This window comes from Phoenix dactylifera, chromosome 12 (genome assembly GCF_051530095.1).
Source record: "Phoenix dactylifera cultivar Ajwa chromosome 12, Ajwa_hap1_PhDact_Kaust_v1.1, whole genome shotgun sequence".
Classification (NCBI taxonomy): Eukaryota; Viridiplantae; Streptophyta; class Magnoliopsida; order Arecales; family Arecaceae; genus Phoenix; species Phoenix dactylifera.
The window spans coordinates 25066967-25088986 of NC_143201.1; the positions used below are offsets into that span (position 1 = coordinate 25066967).

General features: G+C 38.0%; 1 protein-coding gene across 4 annotated transcripts; it reads left to right on the forward strand.

Moving 5' to 3' along the window:
- The first annotated feature begins 204 nt into the window (after positions 1-204).
- TED3 (Pex2/Pex12 N-terminal domain-containing protein / zinc finger (C3HC4-type RING finger) family protein) lies at positions 205-8183 on the forward strand. Of its 4 annotated transcripts, none has more exons than XM_008804343.5 (8): positions 207-396; positions 725-838; positions 931-1087; positions 2007-2143; positions 2243-2343; positions 2755-2872; positions 7412-7578; positions 7934-8183. In XM_008804343.5, exons 1-8 carry the CDS (start codon positions 271-273, stop codon positions 8058-8060), a joined length of 1047 nt encoding a protein of 348 aa, XP_008802565.3. In that variant the 5' UTR covers positions 207-270; the 3' UTR covers positions 8061-8183. The 4 variants fall into 4 exon arrangements, with proteins under 4 accessions (XP_088565415.1, XP_088565416.1, XP_008802565.3 ...); XM_026809198.3 differs by having other exon boundaries at positions 256-396; positions 751-838; XM_088709289.2 differs by lacking the exon at positions 7412-7578 and having other exon boundaries at positions 205-396.
- The last annotated feature ends 13837 nt before the right edge of the window (positions 8184-22020 follow it).

Sequence of the window (22020 nt, forward strand, 5' to 3'; positions counted from 1 at the left end):
TCGGAGTGGTAGGCAAACTCAAAACTTTGGTTCACCTTAATATTAAGAATTGCACTCAACTTCCCGAGTCATTTCCCTCGAGATTTTTTTTTTTTTAACCTACTCCAGCTTTATCTTCACCATCATGACCAAAATATCCTTCCCAACCGATCCAAATAACCGCCCGTTTTTTTACCTGCTCCTTTAAACTTCCTCTTTCCGAGTGCCCTCGTCTCTTTCTCCCTTTCTTTCTTTCTTTCTTTCGAGGCGAGGGAGCGAGAGCCCACGTCCATGGGCAAGGAAACCCTAGCGTCCTCCTCCTCTTCTTGGGGCGCGGATCCGCCACCAGAGGATTCTTGGATCGACGCGCATCGCGGGTTACTTCCTCGATGGAGGTCCTTGCGCGAATCTTCTCAGGTTGTTTCATCTCTCCGCCAAAATCCTCTTTTTTTAGGGTTTTTTTTGGTGAGTGAACTGAGCGTAAGGGCTTCTTTCTCTCTTTCTCCGCGTTTCTATTTAATATTGGAAGTTTAGGGCAGGCAATTTTTTGTTGTTCGATAGGTCAGGCTCTTCATCCTAGTTGATTTGCCCTTATCTTTTGATGTTATGGGAATGTATTGTTTTCGAAACAAAATTCAAAATTTCAGTTTGCTTTAGACTTATGTGGGAATATGCGTTAGATTTAGTGCCACTTTTCTTTGCCAAGTTACAAATTCCATCTTTATGCTTATTTATTACTCAGCAGACGCCGATTCCGATTTCGATATCCAGAGTCAACCAGTTTGATGCTGCGAGGTTGGATGTGGAAATGACTGCTATGTTGAAGGAGCAGTTAGTTAAAGTCTTCTCTTTGATGAAGGTATTTTAGTTTATTATGCAAGTCTTGGATAAGGTGATGCTGGATTTTGGATCAGTAATTATTCTCGTTTCATTCTTTTGCTTTGGAATTAGCCAGGGTTCCTATTTCAATACGAGCCAGAACTTGATGCTTTTCTAGAGTTCCTCATTTGGAGGTTTTCTATTTGGGTAGATAAACCAACACCAGGGAATGCTCTTATGAATCTGAGATATAGAGATGAGCGTGCAGTGCCTACCAGAGGAAAAGACGGTATGAAGTTTCTACTTACATAGCTCGCTAGATACTGTCCGATGCCACATTTTTTTGCACATAATACTATGATTATGCCTACATCAAGAAAATTGGTTGGCAATTCTCTTTAGAGATGCATTCATTCTGAAAGAAGAAACACTTCTTTCAGAAGAAATGCATATCTGAAGTTAACTGCCAATGAATTGTTCATGTCTAGCAAAAAAAAAAAAGTGTTCTTGGATTCTTATGAATCGTTAAAAATATGAACTTGGGCTGAGGCACATACTTTGAAATGGTTCAAAGTTTTTTATTAAAGGGATCTGAGTATATGGGGCAATTCTTTTCACAAAGATATATTCCTTTCTGAGCTAGCAGTGCCATCCTTGAGTTGTCCTTAATATACTTTAGAGAGATATATGCTTGGGAATATACCTTATGTTAATCTGAGTTTTGGTAAGGCACAAGTGAATGACAACATTATATTTTTTTCCTTCTTGTTAGGAGGGTTGCATTATAGTGCACACAAGTATCAACCTGTTTTGCTGGATATGGGAGTGTGTTACTGTCCTGATGGCATGTTTCTCGATGAACTTCTTGTAAAAAAGTCAATATTTTGTGAGGGATATGGATCTGTGATTTCAGAACATTATAAGTTGTAATATGAGACTGGGAACATGTTTACGTGGCTTTGCATGCATATGTTTTAGTTTCAGCTAGGAAAAGAGAACCATGTTGATTCCCCCTCTTCTTCCACCCTCTCCCCTTTCTTTAGGATTGGGGGCAGGTTGGAGGAGAGGGAGTTGGGGGGGGGGGGGGTGCTGTTTTGTGTAACTTTGTTTTGTTTAGTCTAGAACATTAGTACTGTAATTGAATTTCATGCATTTTCATTTTGTACGAGCCCAACTAATATTTTGTAACTATTTCACCTCTGCTTCAGTTAGAACAGGACTGGAAGGCCCTGGGCTCTCTGTCTCGCAGAAGATATGGTATTGCCTAACAATTGTGGGTGGCCGGTATGTATGGTCCCGCTTGCAATCATTCTCTGCTTTCCGCAGATGGGGTGATTTTGAACAGGTAATTATGTCTAGACAAAATTGATCCATATTCTCAAACTTGTTATGGGCATCAGTGTCTCCAGAAGTTTGGTCTGATTTGTCTTCGCTGATGCTTCAGAGACCATTAGGACGCAGGCTTTGGCTCCTAATACAACGTGTCGAGGGCTTATACAAAGCTGCATCTTTCAGTAATCTGTTGATATTCCTGTATACTGGAAGGTACCTTTTTCTCCCAACAATGTTACCCTTTTCAGTATTATTTTTCTATAAATATTTGTGATTAAATAGCAGAAAGGGCCTACTCAAGCAAGGGGCCCTGACTCTAAAAGGGAAAATTTCATCATAAAATCGTTATTTGCTTGCAGTCTTGCACATCTTAAAAAATGAGGGCCAAGCAATTTTATCTGACATTATTGCAGTGATGGACTTGAAAACAAGTCCATAAGATTGCAAATATCTGACGCTATGAATTTATGATTTTAAATTCTGCATAACTTCATATCCAACTTGTTTAGTAAACTTTTTAGTGGCTTGGGATGCAATCTTTGTATGCAACCTTGTAATATTCGTTTCTGGTTCAAGTTTCTTTCTTTCTCTTTTTTAATTTTTTAAAATGTTTTATTAACTCAGGTATAGGAGTATTATTGAAAGGGCACTTAAAGCAAGGCTTGTTTATGGAAGCCCCAACATGAATCGAGCTGTTAGTTTTGAGTACATGAATCGGCAGTTGGTGTGGAATGAATTTTCGGTAAATGTTCTCCCTTGTAGCTAGTTTGGTTTGTTTGGTGAACAATAATTTATCTCTAGAACTGCGGTCTCATAACTTTAACTGATTCTACAGACATGTTCTGTATATATTCTTTCTTTCTGACATTGCTTTTGCATTCACTACATTCCTTTATTTTACTAGTCTTGTAGATATTTGAAAACGAAGTTGAAACTAAGGCCCATTTTGGTAACACTTCCAAATTCCAGTTTTTATTTCTTTCAAAGTACAGAATTGTGGCAGAAATGGTGTTTGGTAACCCACATCCTACTTTTAGTTTTCCCAAAACTTTTTCTGAGTTTCTAGAAATAATGGAAATTAAAAGATCTGGTTTCAAAGTTTTTGCAAACTAGGACCGCCCATGGCCATAGCTGCTATCACCACCTCTGCTGCCACCTGCCACATCGCCGCGCAACTGCTGCCAACGATCTCCACCACCACTGCCACCGACATCAAATGCAACCCGAATGACTACCAAACAAGTTTTGGTTTTCTAGTTTTCAGAGGGAACAAAGAAACTGGCTTTAGTTTTTGAGAAATTGAAAACAGGAAGGGATGAAAAATGCTACCTAAATTAATTCAGCATGTTATTTTGGCAGTTATTACCTTTTATCCTTTAGGGACCTAAATTCATGCTTTTATGTGCTCAATTATGCCACTATTGTTTGTTTGACACATGCACTAGGCACTAGGCATTTATAACCTATTAAATGACCTTCTGACCAAAGAACATTGTTCAATCCTATTGTCATACCCGTTGGCACATACCTTCTCACTACAATAATTAACATGGATGAAGCTAATTGGCAGTGTGCAGCAACATAGAACAATATTAAACACACTTGAACTATATTTTGCTTTCTCTAACATTCCCTCCCCCATATGCATACATTAGTATTGAAGTTATCCAAATCTTTATTTGGCACCCTAGTGTCATGCCTAAATTTGCCCTTCACTATAAAATCCTACAAAATTCCTTGTTGGATAGATTGTAATAATGCTTTGGCATTTTGCATCCCTTAGATCTGCCTTTAGGCAAATAAAACATGTCAAAATTCTTTAGGAGTCAGGTAGGATTGCCAGATCCACTCAGGGGAGTCGCAATTTCATTGTATTACACCATAACTTTGAGAGCTGGACCCATAAGAGTTGTAAATCCAGCAGTTGCATTTTTAAATCTTAAGCATCCCTTATTTTCTCCTTTACATGGCATTATATGCTGAACTACTTATCTTTGAAGTTTCCATTTGAACTTGATAAAATAGATTGTGAATTCAATGTGGACTGCCTTCGGCTCTTGCTTTGTCACCAATAAATCTATTTTTTTAATTGTTTTTGTTTGTATTATGGTATTGCTTGGGTCAATTTGACCAGATGTTTCTTTTGTTGCTTATGCCATGTTTTGTCATATTGTTCTGGTTATTTTATGGAGACATTTTTTAGTTATTTAATTATTTGGTTTAAATGCCCATTCTAGCTTTTTTTAATTTCACCACATGTGCAGGGTGTTTTAACTCTAAAGATCCATTTGACCTATACTTTTGCTTCCTAAAGAGAGAACTATATCGAGAAGATTCAAGAAAATAATGTTAAATAGATTAATCTTATCCTTCATAATTTATTACTATTTCGTGGCTTCCCTCAATTTAGTGACTGAGTCATGTATACAAAACATGTTTGTTTTTGGTGCATCCCATTTATTTTTGTGCTTTGGTGGCATTTTACATTTTCACAAATACTTTGATTGATGGGTAAGTCTCAGTTCCATAACCCATATTGTTTTCCTACCTTAATTGTTTGCTTGCTGTATAATTCTTCTTCAAAAACTTCATGTTGTCCAAGGTTCTGCCTACTTTTTTCAGAATAATGAATAGATGTGTCAAAGATGGTGAAAAAGTACAGCAGAAAAGGAAAAGCTTGACCTGATTATCAAGAAAATAACAAGCAAAGAAACAAACAAGGTATTGTGAAATGGGAAAAGAAGCCAACTAAACCTTATAGGGACCCACACACCATTAATAAGAGGTAATAATATCAAACATGAAACATTGTCCATCAAGAATCGCCATCAATGGGTCATTTATGAGATATATTATATATGTTTATAGAATAAATCCAAGCAAATTTGCTGGAGCATACAGATGACTGTGTAGTTGCTGGACAATCTACTGAAATTCTTTGAAACCACTCAAGGATCATCCCCTCGCTTTAAAGACCAATCCGATGCTAAAAGGCAGCTGATATAAACAATCAAACTGTCCCCATCCTAACTTTTACATTTGCATATTTCCACTCATGCCTAAAGTCAGTGTGTTAGTATCCAAGTCTTCTGCCAGGATAGGTATTTTGCTAATATCATCATCCCTAATCTTTACATATAGTTTATCTGCAGAGATCTGCTTGATTTTTTTTTTCTTTCAAATAATTAAAGTAATTCAAGGAGGTCCATACGGCCATAAATTTATCTTGATCCAAGAACATAGACCTGCCTATCTTCCAATGAACAAGTTTAAAATCGGATAAGATTTGTGCTAGTTGTGAGCCCGGTAGAGGGTGAACCTTGGTGCAATGGCATGGTTGCTCCATTGTTAAATGGAGGTCATTGGTTTGTAACTTTAAACGGCCTATGCACTTATGGGGTAAGGCTGTGTATATTTGACCCTCTTCAGACCTTGCAATGGCGAGCCTCGTGCACTAGGCTGCCATTTTTTTTTACTGTTTTTAAGAATTGAAAGAGGAAGGGAAAATCACTAGCGAGATGTATTTTGTGACCTAAGATCACATTTATGAACATCTTTTGTTTTTTTTGCATTACCAACAAAATAGTTTCAAAGGTTCTCAGATGGATAAAGTAGGCCCACAAGGCCACAGCTTCGTTATATAAAATTGGGACATGGAGTAGGAGGAACCCCTATTCACAAGCTGTAAGCTGTGTTCGCTAGACTCATTTCCATCCATATTCCATTAAAAGAGGGGAAAAAAAGAAGGGCCATCATATTTCCCTTGTGTCAGACAAGTTGGTTTGTCATATTTGTTAAATATCAAAGCAAATATTTTTTTTCCTTTTAATTGGCGGGAGGAACAAAAGAAGATTTGAAGTTCTGAAGAATTCTAAGAAAACATAAAGACAATAGACATGAAGAAGAAAGAGAAGGAAATAATATCTTTTTTGATTTAGGAACTCAACTTTCTGATAAATACTTATTTGAAGATTTTGTTGGTAATATATCTTGTACAGATCATTTTTCTTATCCAGATTTCTTGTTCTCGAGGATTTAATTTCTCTGACATTCTAGGGCCCGACTGTTGCATCCATGTCCATGCCAAACTGGCCATAAGATGGCACGATACAAAAGGAGAGAAAAGGAGATTACTTATAGAGACACTTCAAACTCATCTTTCACTTCTAGATACCCAATCCAATAACCTACTACAGACAACTACATGATCTAGTTCTCAAATAAGCTCTTTAACTTTCCCAATCCCAACTCCACATCCAACAGGTTCTATGAAGCCAGTAGAAGCAACCACAGTACCAAAGCTTCAGCCCCGGGTTGTAGGCATTGAGTACATTTTTCCAACACCACCAAGGGTTCAAGTTTGAAAAGAATCACTGTTGCACCTACTACCCTCCTATAGCAGATTCTTGAATCATCTTCTTAACTCCCTTCTAGAACACTTACACACCCATCCTTCTATCTGCTGGATATGATTTAAAGTTTAATATCATCAAAGTAGGATTGATGATTATGGATGAGAATTATGAAATTAACAATCTTATGGTCTAGAGCTGAATGAGAAGTTTGGAGCTGAATGAGAAGTTTGTCTTGCTGGATCAAAAATTTTCGGGAGTCCTTTGTTTTTCTTTATTTAGCCCTGCCCTATGATTGTTTTTCTTCTGTACAGCTTACAGGACATAACCAGGTATGTCAGTTCCATCATCCCTGACACTAAAACCTCGAGCTCTGCCATGCTTTGAGTCCATCTATTTGAGGAGCTACTTCATCATTTTATCGAAAATATGCCATAGTAAGTAGATGACACCAAATAGACAAAATAAAATCACAAGGAGCAGAGGACACCTTGTTGAGTACCAAACTTGACATTAAGCTGGTGGAGAGGAAGTGTGTGAGTTGTTTTGTTTGAATGACATTGATACATTGGGTTAGTGATCTACTTGTGGGAGCAGCTTTCGAATTGAACTCATTAGTGACTTCAAGACCTAAAGTTATTGCATCACACTAATGGCTATGTCCTAAGGTGTTTTTTGACTGCCAGTATAGGAGTTATATCCTTACATAATTAACATATAACATAAAAGGTTTAGCCATAGCTGGCTACATGAATACCTGTCAATTTCCAGTCCTTACACCCCACCACACCCACTCCCCCCCCCCTTCCCCCCCTTCCTTACATGATTTGAGATGTTCTTCATTGCAGTATTTTAGATAAGATATGTATATGTGCTTTGTGACATCTATGGATTTCGGAACTCAATTGTTTTTTTGCATGAATATGCAGGAAATGTTGCTTTTGCTTCTTCCTCTTTTAAATTCATCATCAATCAAGAAATTCCTTCTCCCATTCTCCAAAGATAACTCATCTGGTTCCTCCAGCAATGAATCAGAGTGCCCCATATGCTATGCCAATCCAACTATTCCGTTTGTCGCTCTTCCTTGTCAGCATAGGTATATACTTCCTCCATTATAGTTTTATTTATTTCCACAGTGATAATCAGTTTCGACATTGAATTATTTACGGGTGATTTTGTTATAAGGTTTGAGACCTATGACCATTCACTGAGGTAAAACACAGGTTACCTCGGTTGGATGTCGCAAGGCAGAACTCTGTTGTTTTCAGATTTTATGAGAATTAATATCGTAAACATATTGTGGTCAGGCCTAATAATAATAATACAAATGAATAATTTGTAAATCTAGAGGCCTGTATATAGGTTTGCTTGGAAAGCTCACATACATGCTAGTGACATTCCATATGTGTCCCATTAAACTTGATGAGCTGATTTGATTTCGTTTATCGCAGGTATTGTTACTATTGCCTTCGCACTCGCTGTGCAGCAGTCAGCTCATATCGCTGCGCACGTTGCAATGAGGCTGTTGTGGCCATTCAACGACATGGATTAGGAGAAAGTAGAACATCTAAGAATTGAGTTCCCAGTTTGGTATTGTAAAAGCACTGTATAATATGCCTGAAGCGGCATACATTCATTGATTTAAAGAACCTCACAGGAATCTAGTTAGAAATAGAATTGCAGCATTCCGTTTTTGTTTTCTCCATTGGCAGCAGAGCTCTTCTTAGGCTGTTTATCTCCCTGGGTGGTTCTCACCACTGAAATGTTGAAGCGGATGCTTTACAGGTCCAGGGCTTGGAGTTTTGCTTGTTGATTTGTGTTGGTTGCTGCGATTTAATTGTGCTGGCAACGTTCGCAGCTGACAGTATTCAAGAAAAGCAAAAGAAAAAATAAAGGACAATTGTGATAGCTCATTGTGAAATGCCTCAAAATTTTCATGGAGCTTATATGCTTGCAAGCACCCATGACCCATGTCATACCATTTCATCTGTCTTTCCTTCGGACCATTCACTAATAATTTTCACATCGAAACTTCTCGTTATTAACATTTAATGAGAAGAAGCCCTTAATGTAATCTTGGGAATTTAAGATTAAATTAAGATTATACTAAATGGGGGGCTAAAAATCAGATGATCAACATTTACCGTAATATATAGTGTAAATTTTTGCTCCATGGAATGAGTTGCAGGTTCTTCTTTACCATGAACCTAAAAGAGGTCTGATTGCACTTGTAGATTATGAAAAAAATTCACGAGATAACAAGGAGTTGCATATAAACCAATGAAATGCGATTGACTATTAAACTTACTTCGACAAATTTAAGCTAGTCTTTTTTAACACTATCAATGCTCATAAACAATGATTAAGTATAAGAATGCAGTAGCTACGAACCGCTACCAATCCATAGTCCCTATCATGCATGTCTTTCAGAGAACACGGCAGATTGCATGCCAGTGGGTGGAGCCACCATGCCGGAATGCATTCTTGTTCTTGATACAAACTGGCCACCAACTCTCCTCCTTTGTCCCGGGCATGATTTAACAAAAGCTACATCCTAGACTCATAGTCTGAGCTTTCATCTGACAAGAGTGTCTATTATGCATGTACTGCCTTTATCGCATGTATGTGTCATAGTTTCATGGATATGAATATAGGCTACCATAATAAATTCAGCTATACAACAGCTGTTTGTTAGTTAATTTTTCTTTTGGCTACATAAGCTGGTCTGCCCACAAACATTTGTAAGTTCCTGAAAATTCTTAAACAAATGTTTTATAAGAAACTCATTTAGAAAATGAATGCAATTCGAGTCGATGTTACCAAGTTGCATAAAAGAGATTTCCAATTGGATCGCTTGATAAAGTTATTAGATGTTGATATCAAAGACTTAGATTCATATCTTCCCTCTAGATTTATATCTTCCCTCAACTTCCTAGTTTTTAAATAGTAATAAGTTGCTATCTCGATATGCTTTCTCAAAAATTTCTCATGTGTTTGTACACTTTTTTTTTTTTTCAAGTACAAAACTGCACACTGATCAAATCACGACCGTTTCCCCAGGAAAGGGGAAAGCAAAAAAGTCCGAGGCCAAGTGATTAGCACGCCTTAGTAATCATTTCTCCGTCGATTCTAAGCAAGGTTCAAGGAAGTCAACTCATGATCTAATGCCTTCTGCTGAGTTTAGGGGACCAGTACGACGTCCAAATGGATGGAGATATATATATATATATATATACACAAGCCTATGGCCATGGAAGAAAGAAAGCTCAATTGCAGGAAAAGTGAAAGTAATTCTGTGGAAAGAGAGGGAGGTGGGATATTTTAAATTGGATGAGATGCAAGATGGTCAAGAAAGTTCTCAATTGCTGGAGAACAAATTGCTTCTGAACTGGTGCAAGAGTCAGTCCTGCATCGTCCTCAGCCAAAGTCTGAGCAATGCAATAATGATGAGCGTGCGCTTGTTTTTTTTCAAATAGAAGAAGGAATAAGCACCAGAGCTGCGTGTACTTGGGAGTATTACAGAGATATATTTTTTTAATACAAGCATGTTGGTGAAAAATTGACTACAAATGGCGTGGATGGCAAAGTCTTCGAGCAAGTTTTTTTCTTTCTTCTTCTTCTTTATAAATGGGTGGTCGGCATTTTGTGCAGGTTTAGCAGTGCTCTTTCATCAAGATTAGAAGTGGTGGAATTTGATGCTTGCTGAGTTTGACACTTTTGACTTGAATCTGATACCTACACAGATGTGGTCTTGAATTGGTGGTCAAGTGCACTCTGGTGGTCCCTTTGCCCTTTGTGGTCCTTCTACTAGGAATTACTGCCCAACTTGGCATGAAGCTGAGAAGGTTCTTTCTGGTTCAGTGGAAATTGCTTTTCATTGGATATTCTACATCTTGCTTTCATGGGTAGGTAGACCAAACATCACACACACACACACACACACACGCACATAAAGGTTCAAATGCACAAAATGTATGGCAGTTTTTTTCTCTTTTTTTTTTTCCTTAAAAAAGACCATTTAAAATCTACTTTTGCTTCATCAAATGAGAAGCAAAACCATGAGAGGTTGTGCCTTCCTTAAAATCATCATATTGTGTGCTTTAAAAAAATTCAAAGTTGTTAACTCTAATAGTTACTTGCATTAAATGGATATAAATAGAAATAGAAGATTCATGGGAGTGATTATTATTTTGAAGAACAGCAATCAACAAGAATAGTAACATCTTGTATGGTTATAATTGAGCATGTACTTTCAAACTCTTCGTTATTTATTCGCATCTAGGGTGAGTTATCTTTACCAATAAACTTTCTAGAATTCCATGGTAATGGTGCTTTATGTCGGAAGAGATGCTGACCACGTAATATGAGGATAAGCTTATAGCGTGAGGAAGAGGCATTGCCCTCCCAAAGCATGCAATGAAAATCAATCTATCGACTTCCAAAAGCATATGATCCGGTAAATGGTCTCGACTTGAATTGTGGACAATACAAGAGAAATCATGTGGTTATTTTCTTGTAAAACTCTTTTCATTTGTTTGTCTTCTATTCGAGTTAGGGAAATTGGGAAGCATGATGAGCTTTTCATTGCCATGAGAACAAGGTATCACCTAAGAGAAAGGCACATCGTGCTTACCTCCTAAATCCGACATAGCCACGTTACAAGCTAGCCAAAATAACTTTAAAGAGTTCGATCTTTCTAATTGGAAACATAAATTGAGAAAAAGAAAGTGATTTTAGGAGATAATTGAATAATTTGGCTCTTGCTAGGCTCAAGGTGTAGGTAAGCACAGAGTAAGTAGAGGAGGTGTGGATGGTTATAATCCTGCATCTCATACTTCTATTAATCTTCACTTTTGGTTGGTGGACAACCTCGATTCACTTTGAATTGTTGCAGTTGCTAACAAGCTTTGTGCTTAATTATTTGCTCTGCATAAATATCAAGAATCTAAATATTTACCGCAACGCTGTAAGCTCTATAGAAGACTTAGGTCCTGTTTGGGGGAGCTTTTAGAGGGCCAAAAAGCACTTTTTGACCTTCCAAAAGTACTTTTGGATGAAAAAGAATGTTTGATAAAAATTTCGAAAAGTTGTTACAGCTTCCCGACAAAGCTGAAAACAGCTTTCTGGAAGAAGCTCCATTTTGGAGCTTTCCGAAAATGCTGTTTTCAGCTTTATCGGAAAGCTATTTTTTTGACCAAAATACTCCTATTTAAAAGTCTATTTTTCTTCCCAAGATAAACTTTTACAATTTGTTAGAAGAGCAGTGGATATGAGGTCCCTAAATTAGAAATCATTAGTTGGGCCAAAAAATTACCACCATGAACCGTTTATCTTTATTATATCCTATCTATACTTTATCTCACATGCATGCATAGTAGGTGCCCAATATTATAGGCTCACAGTCCAAAAAAAGAAAAACTTAACCACCCTAGTATCTCCAAATGAGGGGTCTATATGTCTGATGATGATTGTGATGCACAATGGTCTTAGCTCTGATACTATCTCTCATGAGCCCAGGCCAATAAGCTCATTTAGCACTTTTTTTATCAGTCAATATGCGATAACCAACCAATGCTAATTTTTTGGGATAATCAGTAGGTTAAACTAGGTACGTTTACGGTGTCGAAGGCACATCATCATGATCAGTAAAACAATTATGCAGGGGGAAAGAATAAACTAAAGCTATGTTTAGATGCTCTAACAATATATCATTCTTTGAAACATGCCGAGTGTTATCAACAAGAGCTGATGACTCATACATGATGCATGCATGACGTGAGGGGAAATATTTTTTTTTTAAAAATACCCACAATAATTGAAGGACACGCAGTTAATTTTTGGCAAGAGGAGAAAGCTCGTCAGGCGTCAAACGCCGAGATCAATGACGAGAGGTACTGCTGGTCCTACCACGGTGGCCCCCCCACTCCATCGTGTTTCCCTCTTCAAAGGGACGGGAATGCTGGCATTTTTGAGGGTCGGAGGATGTCATCGAGGATGGTGGTTGACAGAGCTTTATTACAGTATGGGGAGGTTATTGCAGCCTCTGCGGTATTCACTAGTGAGATGGCTAGGGACATCTGGGGCACTTTACCCGTTTTCACAGCGCCCAGGTTCGCCCTCGTCTCTTGGGTGCCCCCACCCCTTGGTCATCTCAAAGTGAATTTCGACGGGAGTATGTTGGTGGATGGTGGATCTGGAGGGGTTGGATTTGTGATCAGGGACTCCTGGGGTAGGATGGTGGCAGCAGGGGGTCAGCGCACGACGGGCCTTTTAGTTGTTGGGGCTGAGCTTCGAGCTGCATGGGAGGGATTGTCTTTTGCGAAGAGAGTCCTCGGTGCCGAGTGGGTGCTTCTTGAGGGGGATTCCTCTGTGGTGGTTGATTGGATCCGAGGTGTGGATAGATATGGGGATGGTCATCCCCTTATTAGAGAGATTCGGAGACTGGCTCAGGAGTTTGGTGGCTTCCAGGTAGCCCACGTGTTTCGGGAGGCGAACAGGGCAGCAGACTGGGTTGCCTCTTTCGTCGCACGGCATTCTGGGGAGTTCCTTTGGACATCTATAGGAGATATTTCTTCTGATCTGTACTCCTTACTTTATTGTGATCTGGCAGGATGTACTCACTTTAGAGCTATATAATTTGCCGTTTTGACCAAAAAAAAAAAAAAAAAAGAAGGGACGGCTAGCCACGCGCCCTTTCTTGTCCTTTCTGCCTGGGTGTTAAAATTAGTACAGGACATTTTGCCAAATTTAATTGTTCTTACCAAAATTTATTTTGATTAATTTATGATTGATTATGCCAAACTTAATTGACCTTACCAAATCTCATCAACCTCATAGTTTATATAAAGACTGTTCTTATACATTGAAAAAGAGAGATAGAAATACAATTATTTTTTCTTTTTTTATTTTTTTTCAAATATTTGAACACCGAGGTCAATTTTTTCTCCCTCCCTCTTCTGAGAGTTGTCGCGCAATCTTCTCTCTCCCTTTCTTCTGGGGTCGTTGCTCCCGCTTGTGAGTCGGGCTGTTTATGAAGACTTGAGAGCCGCTTAGAAGCCGGCGAGTGGTGGAACGAATGTTTTGGCACTTTACTGTTGTTTTTTTTTTTTGGCAAGAAGGAAAAAAACCATCAATAAAACAATTTCAGCAGGATCTCCAATAACAAAATCTCATACAATTAGTTTGTAATAGGGAAGCCAGCCTTGGATGGAAAATTAGCTTCTTTGAAAATATACTTGGCATCAAAGAAGTTCAAAATCTTGGAGAGATGAAGTATGTTAAAAGAATAAGGCTTTCATTGATCCAATTAATGACACCATTAAAATTAATTGCACCCGAGCATGCATTGTCCAAGGGACAATACGTTCTAACGTCCAAATAGGCTCTTAACATGTGCGTGATCACAACAAGTAATTAATTAAGATGTCTATCAATAAATAGAAGAATCCAAGCAACAATCTATGGGCTAACAAAGCATGGGTAAGTAGAACGTCTGATTTTTTTTTTATTTTTTTTGAAAAGAAAAAGAGTGGATGTACGTTGTACATTATTTTTTTGGAGATCATGTTTTCCTCATTTATTCTATACGAGGACTTGTGTGAGCGTGTGTTTAGTTCTATATCAGTTATTTACTAGATAGATCTTGAATACTTATACAAAATTAAGGAGCCAAAATAATATCAAACCGGACCTGGCCTATAACCTATATAGACTAGAGGATACTGCAACATGAATCCACTGGAGCTTGTGATTAGATTTGAATGGATTTGAATCTTTAGCCCGACTAAGGTATCATGGCTTAAACGAGAAGAGTATATGAAGATTCGTACATGCATGTATTTAGTCCCATATCGGTGACCTTTTTGGGTAAGGTCCTAGAATGTTACACTCTACCATCTTGGAATTTCACTAGAATTATTGCTATGGGTCCTTGTCCTTACTTTCTAGTGGGTAATCATCTTTGGCACAATAACACTATCAAAAATACCACTAGAACTTGCTAAAAAAAAAAAAAAAACACCACGCCTGACGTGAAACACAAGAGAAGGAATCTTGAGATGCTCAGAAGGAAAGGTGGAGAAGATTTTTAACAGAAGTAAATCGCAATTAAGGGCCTTTTAGAGAACAATGATGAAGTATTCATCTTTGAATCTTATCAACATTCAGAAGAGAGATAGCCAGAAACTATCTTTGAATCTTTGAACAATTAAGGGGAGAGGCGCCGTTTGGGTTTAGAAGTATCCAATTTGCCACGTTGGGTTAGAACCCATTTCATCTAAATCATGTATGGTGTGCTGTCGCTCACCACAGCGCATGATTTGATGATGCTTACTAATGAGCAAACCCCACTTTTAAGCTAGATTTGGTTATACTCAACTTGATCTTCACTCAGATCCGGTTGACCTATATTGGCTAATAAAGATTTTCACATTAATGATCCAAGCCGTTGAATATGATCTACTATTTTTAAACTATTTATACATAAAAAATTATGAGAGTTGAAAGCTTCATCTTATGCATCAAGTAATCAAAAAAAAAAACATATATATAGTTTTATGTTATTTAGATTGTGCAATGTTTGGATCACCTGATGCATAAGATGGGGATATTCAAATTATATGATTTTTGGTGTGTAAATAGTTTAGAGATAGTGGATCATATTTAATAGCTCACATCATGGATACAAAATTTTTATCATCAAATCTAAATCTAATAGAGATCCACTCAAGTATAGCCAAGTCCATCTCTCTTTCTATATATATTAAGCTTTGCCCCACGCATGAGATTTTCTATTTGTAGTCAAATTAAAGAGGCGGTTTCTTAAATATTAGATGCTGGAAATGTGTAGTATATGGTGTGTGCGTATATATGATTTATAATTTTTGTTATATCGAGCTCAGTCTAATGTGGTTCCTTTTATGTGATCATATGTTAAAGAGACATAAATAAATGAGCTAAAATAGAGAAGGAAGATGAGTTATTTTGTTGGCTCTGAAAGAGGGTTAGTACTTAGTCCAAATGCCCTAAAGTGAAAACGATTGAAAAGAATATTACTAATTTCTTATTGCATAAAATCTTTAATGATCGGTCCACATGCTCGCACGTCCGCTGCTTTCCTACGTTGGTCGCTTCTCTGTTTAATAAGATTACAAGAGAGGTACTTTTTCTATATTTAGGCAACGAAAGAACAAAGGGTTTCTTGGACATATATATATAGAAACATATATACCCTAACCTTAGCTTGGAAGAATATTGGAAATGACGACATTCCTTCTTGTTTTTTCCGGTGTCATGAGAGGATAAGGTTGGAGAAAGGTTCATCAATTATCAAATAGATGGGGAATTGGGTATTTTAGAACACATAAAGCGAACATGAGAGAGATCACAAGGTAAACATATTGGAAAAGCATGCACGCAAAGCTTACGGGCCACCAGCGTCTGATCTATAGATGAATAATTATTAATCATTCACTTCGCACAACAAAGTTATCTAACTTCATACGCCATAAAACTATCATGAATTTTTCAATGTATGTTTTCCGTTTGAGAAAAAAATTTGGTGTCTCTTTATTTTTTTGGGACTATCTTCTAGTTCATGTTTATATACATGGAAGATGACTACATGTTATATGAACCACACCATCCAGACATCAAGAAAAATATAATTCGTACATTAAGGAAGACCCACACACATTATAATTACCTAGGTCTCAATATTTGGAGATGCACCGTCCAAGATTTGAATTCAGAATCTCTGATAACTGAGCAAAGGAAAATAACTATTCGAACAAGTCCAAGATTATTATTGGTGCAAAATCCAGTATAGATGTACTACCTTTTATACTCATAATTATAACAACCAGGACCTCACCTAAAATGGCTAGCCAAAAGGTATTATTTGGGTTCCTTTATCCTGTATAAGTACTCAAGATCTATCCAGCAAATAACCGATGTGGGACTAAACACACGTCCACACGGGTCGTCACATACTCCCTCCGTTTAAATCATGACGTCTTCGTGAGGCTAAGGGTTCAAATTCATTCAAATCCAATCACAAACATCACGATCGGCCCGTGGTCAGCTCTTAATGAATCCGTGCTGCAGTGTACCCTAGTCCACATAGGTTATGGGCCGGGTCCGCTCTGATACATTTGTAACAAATCAGGACCTCACCCAAAATAACTAACCGGAAGATATAAGTATCCAAGATCTATTCAGCGTCATACCGATGTGGGACTAAACACACGTCCGTACAGATCCTCACAATAATTATCTCAAAAGTTCCTGAAAGCTTGTAAATAATGGTTGAAAATTTTGCTAGTATCTTTGTATCCATTTTAGTCCTTCTATGGTCGCCTACTTTCGCGCTCATTTTAGACGATAGTATCCTTTACTACTGGGTCAGCTTGGGAATTGCTTAGAGTTGGTGTGATGCTGTACTTACTATAACTTCTAGTAATACAGCCCTAAGTCACAAACATTTCACAAATGATATGCTTTGTTTCCTTGACAAAAATATGACATTTTTATTTTTTAAAGACATGCTTGGAAATATTTCTGAACTGTACGCTCTACTCTCTCTTTCGAGTTCCAAGAAGGAAGAGAACTCTATTGGCCTCTCGTCAATATTCATGGTCAACATTCCCCAGAAAGTTTTATTACTTGGAGGGTGGTGGTGGTTTTGCCAGAGATTCTAAAGCCATGTACGTACGTACTGACGTACTGTTGCACCAAGCTTTAACTATTTGATATTCTCCTTTGCATGCCACGTCTCTAGCCTTAAGTACAAAGAAAAGGAGACGCCCTCTGGAAAGGCGGTGGCCAAGAGATGCCTTGCAATAGTCTAAAAGCATTAAGGTTGAAAACAGGCAAAGCAAAACGAAAGGTTTGAAATAAAAGAACAAGGAAAAATAAAGATGAGAGGCTGTGTTACTTCAGTGGATACAGTGGCAACGGACAGCCAAAGAAAGATCTGCTTTTCTTATGCGAATCCACCATTAGATTGCACAATGATTGCTTCAAGATCCATACATACATATGAATGGAAAGCTTTGAAGCGCTTTAAAATTTATAGGCGAAGAAGACCGGCCATCTTTTTGTGAGAAAGATACAACCCGAACCAGAGGCAATGCGTGAAGTGGATGAAGATGGCAAATCATGTTGGACTATCTGATTGTCTGGTGCAGGATCTGGCGCCGTACATGCCACCTCGAAATGTGAAAGATATAGGTTGAGAATACACAGTGTAATGCATCTCTGCAGAGAGAAGCATTATTCTGTAATTTTTTCCGGGCAGCACCACCATGACACAGAAAACAAAACAAACGACGATGTGAATTAGAACCAATAATTAGAGGAAGAAATCTGTCTCGATTGGAAGTTATATCTCCTGTCACAAAATATTAGGCTATTTAGTTCTCGAAAAAAAAAAAGGCTACCAGATGCATGCAGCTGTCCTTCAACTTGTATTATGTCCATTTATCATACTTTAAACAGCCAAAGTTGATAAGATTAATTAGTTAGGTAGAGATGGCAAGTTCTAAGACAACCGAATAATCTGAAGCCAAATCGTTGCAGGACTTTTTTTTTTTTTTATTTTTGCTAGAGCGGATGGCTCGTATACATCTAGTATGGATGCACCTAAAAGGTCAAAAAATAACAAATCTCAGAGTGCTCAAAATAGCTCCTTTTTTTCAACCCACAACCCTCCCTCCCCACTATAGTTAGCCACTTACGAAACTACCTAATCCACGGCTTCGTTAGTCTCCTGTAGACATGCTTGGCCGGGAAAGCAACATCATTACTCACCATAGCTTGAATGTCCTGGGGAAGGGGGTGACATCCCTCTCTCCCCGTGCTACCAGTGCTCTGTAGACCAGCCAATCATTGTGGCCAAGTCGCCCGCAAGAAGGACTGCTTTGGCCCGTAAAATACGCTGTTGCAGGATAAATTTTGCTTGCCGCTCGGTTACAGCTCAAGCAATAGAAACATACAAATCAAATTGGATTTAGGGGCCACACTAATAGGAATCAGGTATAATATTCGGTTCCAGCAACAATAGTCCACTACTTGTAGAGCTATGCACCAGTTGGGCCCATACAGCTTAATAATTAACATAGGACCCAAGACTCCTATCATCATAACCTGCCGTGGTTTCTGCTTCTCAGTATTTTATGAAGCTTGAAACAAGGGTTTCCCATAACAATCTCAGTTAAAGTTTATGTAACAAGTTTACTTAATATATAAATATGGTAGACCACATATATGATAAAGAATTTCCAGGTATCTTCTTCATGTGCTTTCTTAGGGTAAAAAAACGTGCATGGAACTTCTATGTTTGTGCATTGGTTTCCCCCTCAGGCACAATAGGCAATAGATTCCCTCTAGATCTAGTGAAGGCAATGTAACTTTCTCTTATTAATAAGAGAAAATGCCTAGTGTTAGGTTTCGCATCTAGTACAATGATATCGGGATACTCATCTCAATAATGAGCATTAGCTAATATATGAGACTTATGGTATATAATAATGTCACAAAGGAGGGTAGCCAATTAAGGACAAAATTTTCATCGATAAGATGAGCTGTTTCATGGAGTATTTGGAGAGGGTCCGGAGCCATTGATGATGTTTTGGAAAAAAAAGAGAGAGAGAAATATCATGAAGCACTACTGCTCCCTTATACATTTATCCACTTATTTCTCTTCTCTTTGCCATGTCAAGCGGACAACTGAGAGGGTAAAATAGCGGCACTTGGTAGAATTACTTCCAATGACAAGCCAGAGATACTATTAAGAAAGGAGACAAGAAGAGATGCAGGCAAGTATCATATCACTGTGCCTGTTTTCAAAATAAAGTTTTTGTCCTCTAACTCCAGTCATGGCATCAAGCTCTTTGAGGTGGCAAGTGGGGTGACTTCCGGGCTTTTAGGGCCGGCGCACAGTGGAGTTTGTAACTTTGGCCTCGTGATCTAACCCGGACACCTCACCAAAAGGATGAAAAGAGACGGTGCCACCGCTCGGAAAGGAATATGAGCGCGGCCAGAAGAAGACAAGAGGGAGGGATGCGTCTCCGAGGAAGGAGTTAAGAAGAAAAGAGTATAAAAAGGAAAAGGAGGTTCTCAGAAAGGACACGGCGCCTGAGACAAGGATTGTAAGCAGGGTACGACTCCGGAGACACCACAAACCTCACCGTATTTTAAGCCCCCTGAAACCCGCCCCGGCTCGGCGTTTTAGGCCTGCCAATGGAGGGCTTTGTTTATGCGCCCAAGGCAAAGGTTAGGAGGCAAAAACAACTGGAGAGAATGAGCTCTACTTTTTGTGCGTTATCGTAATGCAGTGTGGGCTCCTCATTGTTGGAGAAACGTAGGAACAGCAACTTCTGTTTGCCGTATCCTTCTACTAATCAATCATTAACAAATAACAGGTCTATGACCTAGGTCTTGGCTGCTTGTCGAGTAGATAGTTAAGAGTACAAATGCCAAGGTTTATCTTGAAACCTTTGGGTGGTAATAATGCAAGGTTTACATCTAAATTCAGCTCCCATAAAATTTATTGATTTTGCAAGCAATAACGGGTAAAGCTTTACCTACATCGTTCTCAGAATACTGATACACTCATGTCCTACAGTTCCCCCCCGAAATTATTTATTCTGATGACACTAATGATAGAGGCATCATTGTTCTAGCTACATACCATATTTGCTCAAAGTGCTTTATATTATTAATCTTTACAAGTTGCTTGTTGCCTATATTATGAACTAAATAATTGCTTTACAAGTTGCTTATTCCATCGATGAGGTCTATTTTTGGCTAACTTGGATTGAGCTTGGATCAGTTGTATGTCCAACATTTATTCCAAGGTGATATATTCACTTGAGGGGTGTTAATAGGCTATAGTTATATGAGCTTATGGCGAAGTTAGGTAAAAGTTCGATATATTGGAGTCCAATCTTTGAGAATAATTTTGTTAGGTCATGATAGGTCAAGCTGGGTATTATTTAGTATATTTAAGTTTATCGATGAGAACCTCGCCTGATCGACCTCTAAGTATGACCTCTGGTTTCAGACGCATGCAAATTTGGATGCATGTACGTTAAATCTGGATCCACCTAACCTACACAACAATTAGATTGGCATTTAGATGAGTTGGGTCCATGTCTAATCGGCAAAGGTCCTCTTTTCTCAATATAAGGTTGGATTTTGTGAAGGTTTGGTCAATCTTTCATGGTCCCAGTACGTAGGACCGTACATATTAGGCTCTAATCCAAATCTGTGATTTGAGCCACACTTAGAAGTTAGGTTATGCCAAATTAATTTGATAATGGTCTTGGTTGAATATGATGCAGATCAAACCCATTTGCAACCATGCTCCTATAATTCCTCTGGCAAATAAAAGAAGCACTAGTGCGTAGATTTTACAACAGCTCATGTCACATGATCGTAGTGATAATGTCATGTTAGTATTTTCCCCGTAAATGTTGCCTCATGAAGTACCATATATTTATTGGTTTGCTATTTTGAGTTTAAAACTAGCTATTAGATACAATTGCCAATCTGATAATACAAAGAAGAAACTAAGTATGTTTAAACTACTAGCTTTTTTTGCATAGATGCTACATTTTGGCCTTTGCAATTGTACCTGCCAATATGGAGCTAAAGCTTAAGATAGGGCCTCCTAACATCTCATACGTATGTGTTTTTCCAAGCTTAATTCTGGAAAGAGAATTATGTTTTAGTTCCCTTCTTTCATTGATGGTTAAATGCAATTCATGCTTGGTGAGCAGTAGATTTTCATTTCTATAAGTCAGAGCATAATGGAGGTGAAATGAAGGAGACTAATATTCAGTCCTATGTAGCAATTCATCATATTGCGACATGTTACTTTAAGTGAAAGATGCCTTGGCCCTTCTTCTTTTGAAATCATCTTATTCTAGTATGGGAGAGGCCATGATTTAAAAAAATAGACAGTCATTCTAATGTTAAAAATAGTGGTTATGATAGTTTATATCACCCCTGCTATGTTGTGAATGTATATTTCCGACAGACAATAAGCACAATAGTCATCATGGATGTGAGAGACTAGTTGGGTGTGTTTTTAATCTTATATCAGTTGTATAACGAAGAAAATTTGGATACTTATACAAGACCAAGAAATCCAAATAAGATTTTTTGACTAGTCATTTTAGATGAGCGTTTGGATTGTTACAACTAGTATTGGAGAGAATCCGATCCATGGTCCACGTAGACCTGGGAACATTGCAACATGGGATCTTTTGAACTGACCATGGATCGATTATAATATTTATAATTAGCTTTGATTGAATTTAGAATTTAGAATTCTAGCCTAGCAAGGATGCAAAGGATTAAACAAAAGAAGTATGTGAGAGCCCGTATAAGTGTATACTTAGTTCTACATCGATTATGTATTTGAGAGATCTTAGATTTGGCTTTATCCAAACATGTTTGGTAAGCAACATCTGCTTTATCACGGTACTGACTATATAAGGCCACAAAATCTAAATAACATCTTTTTGACTAGCAT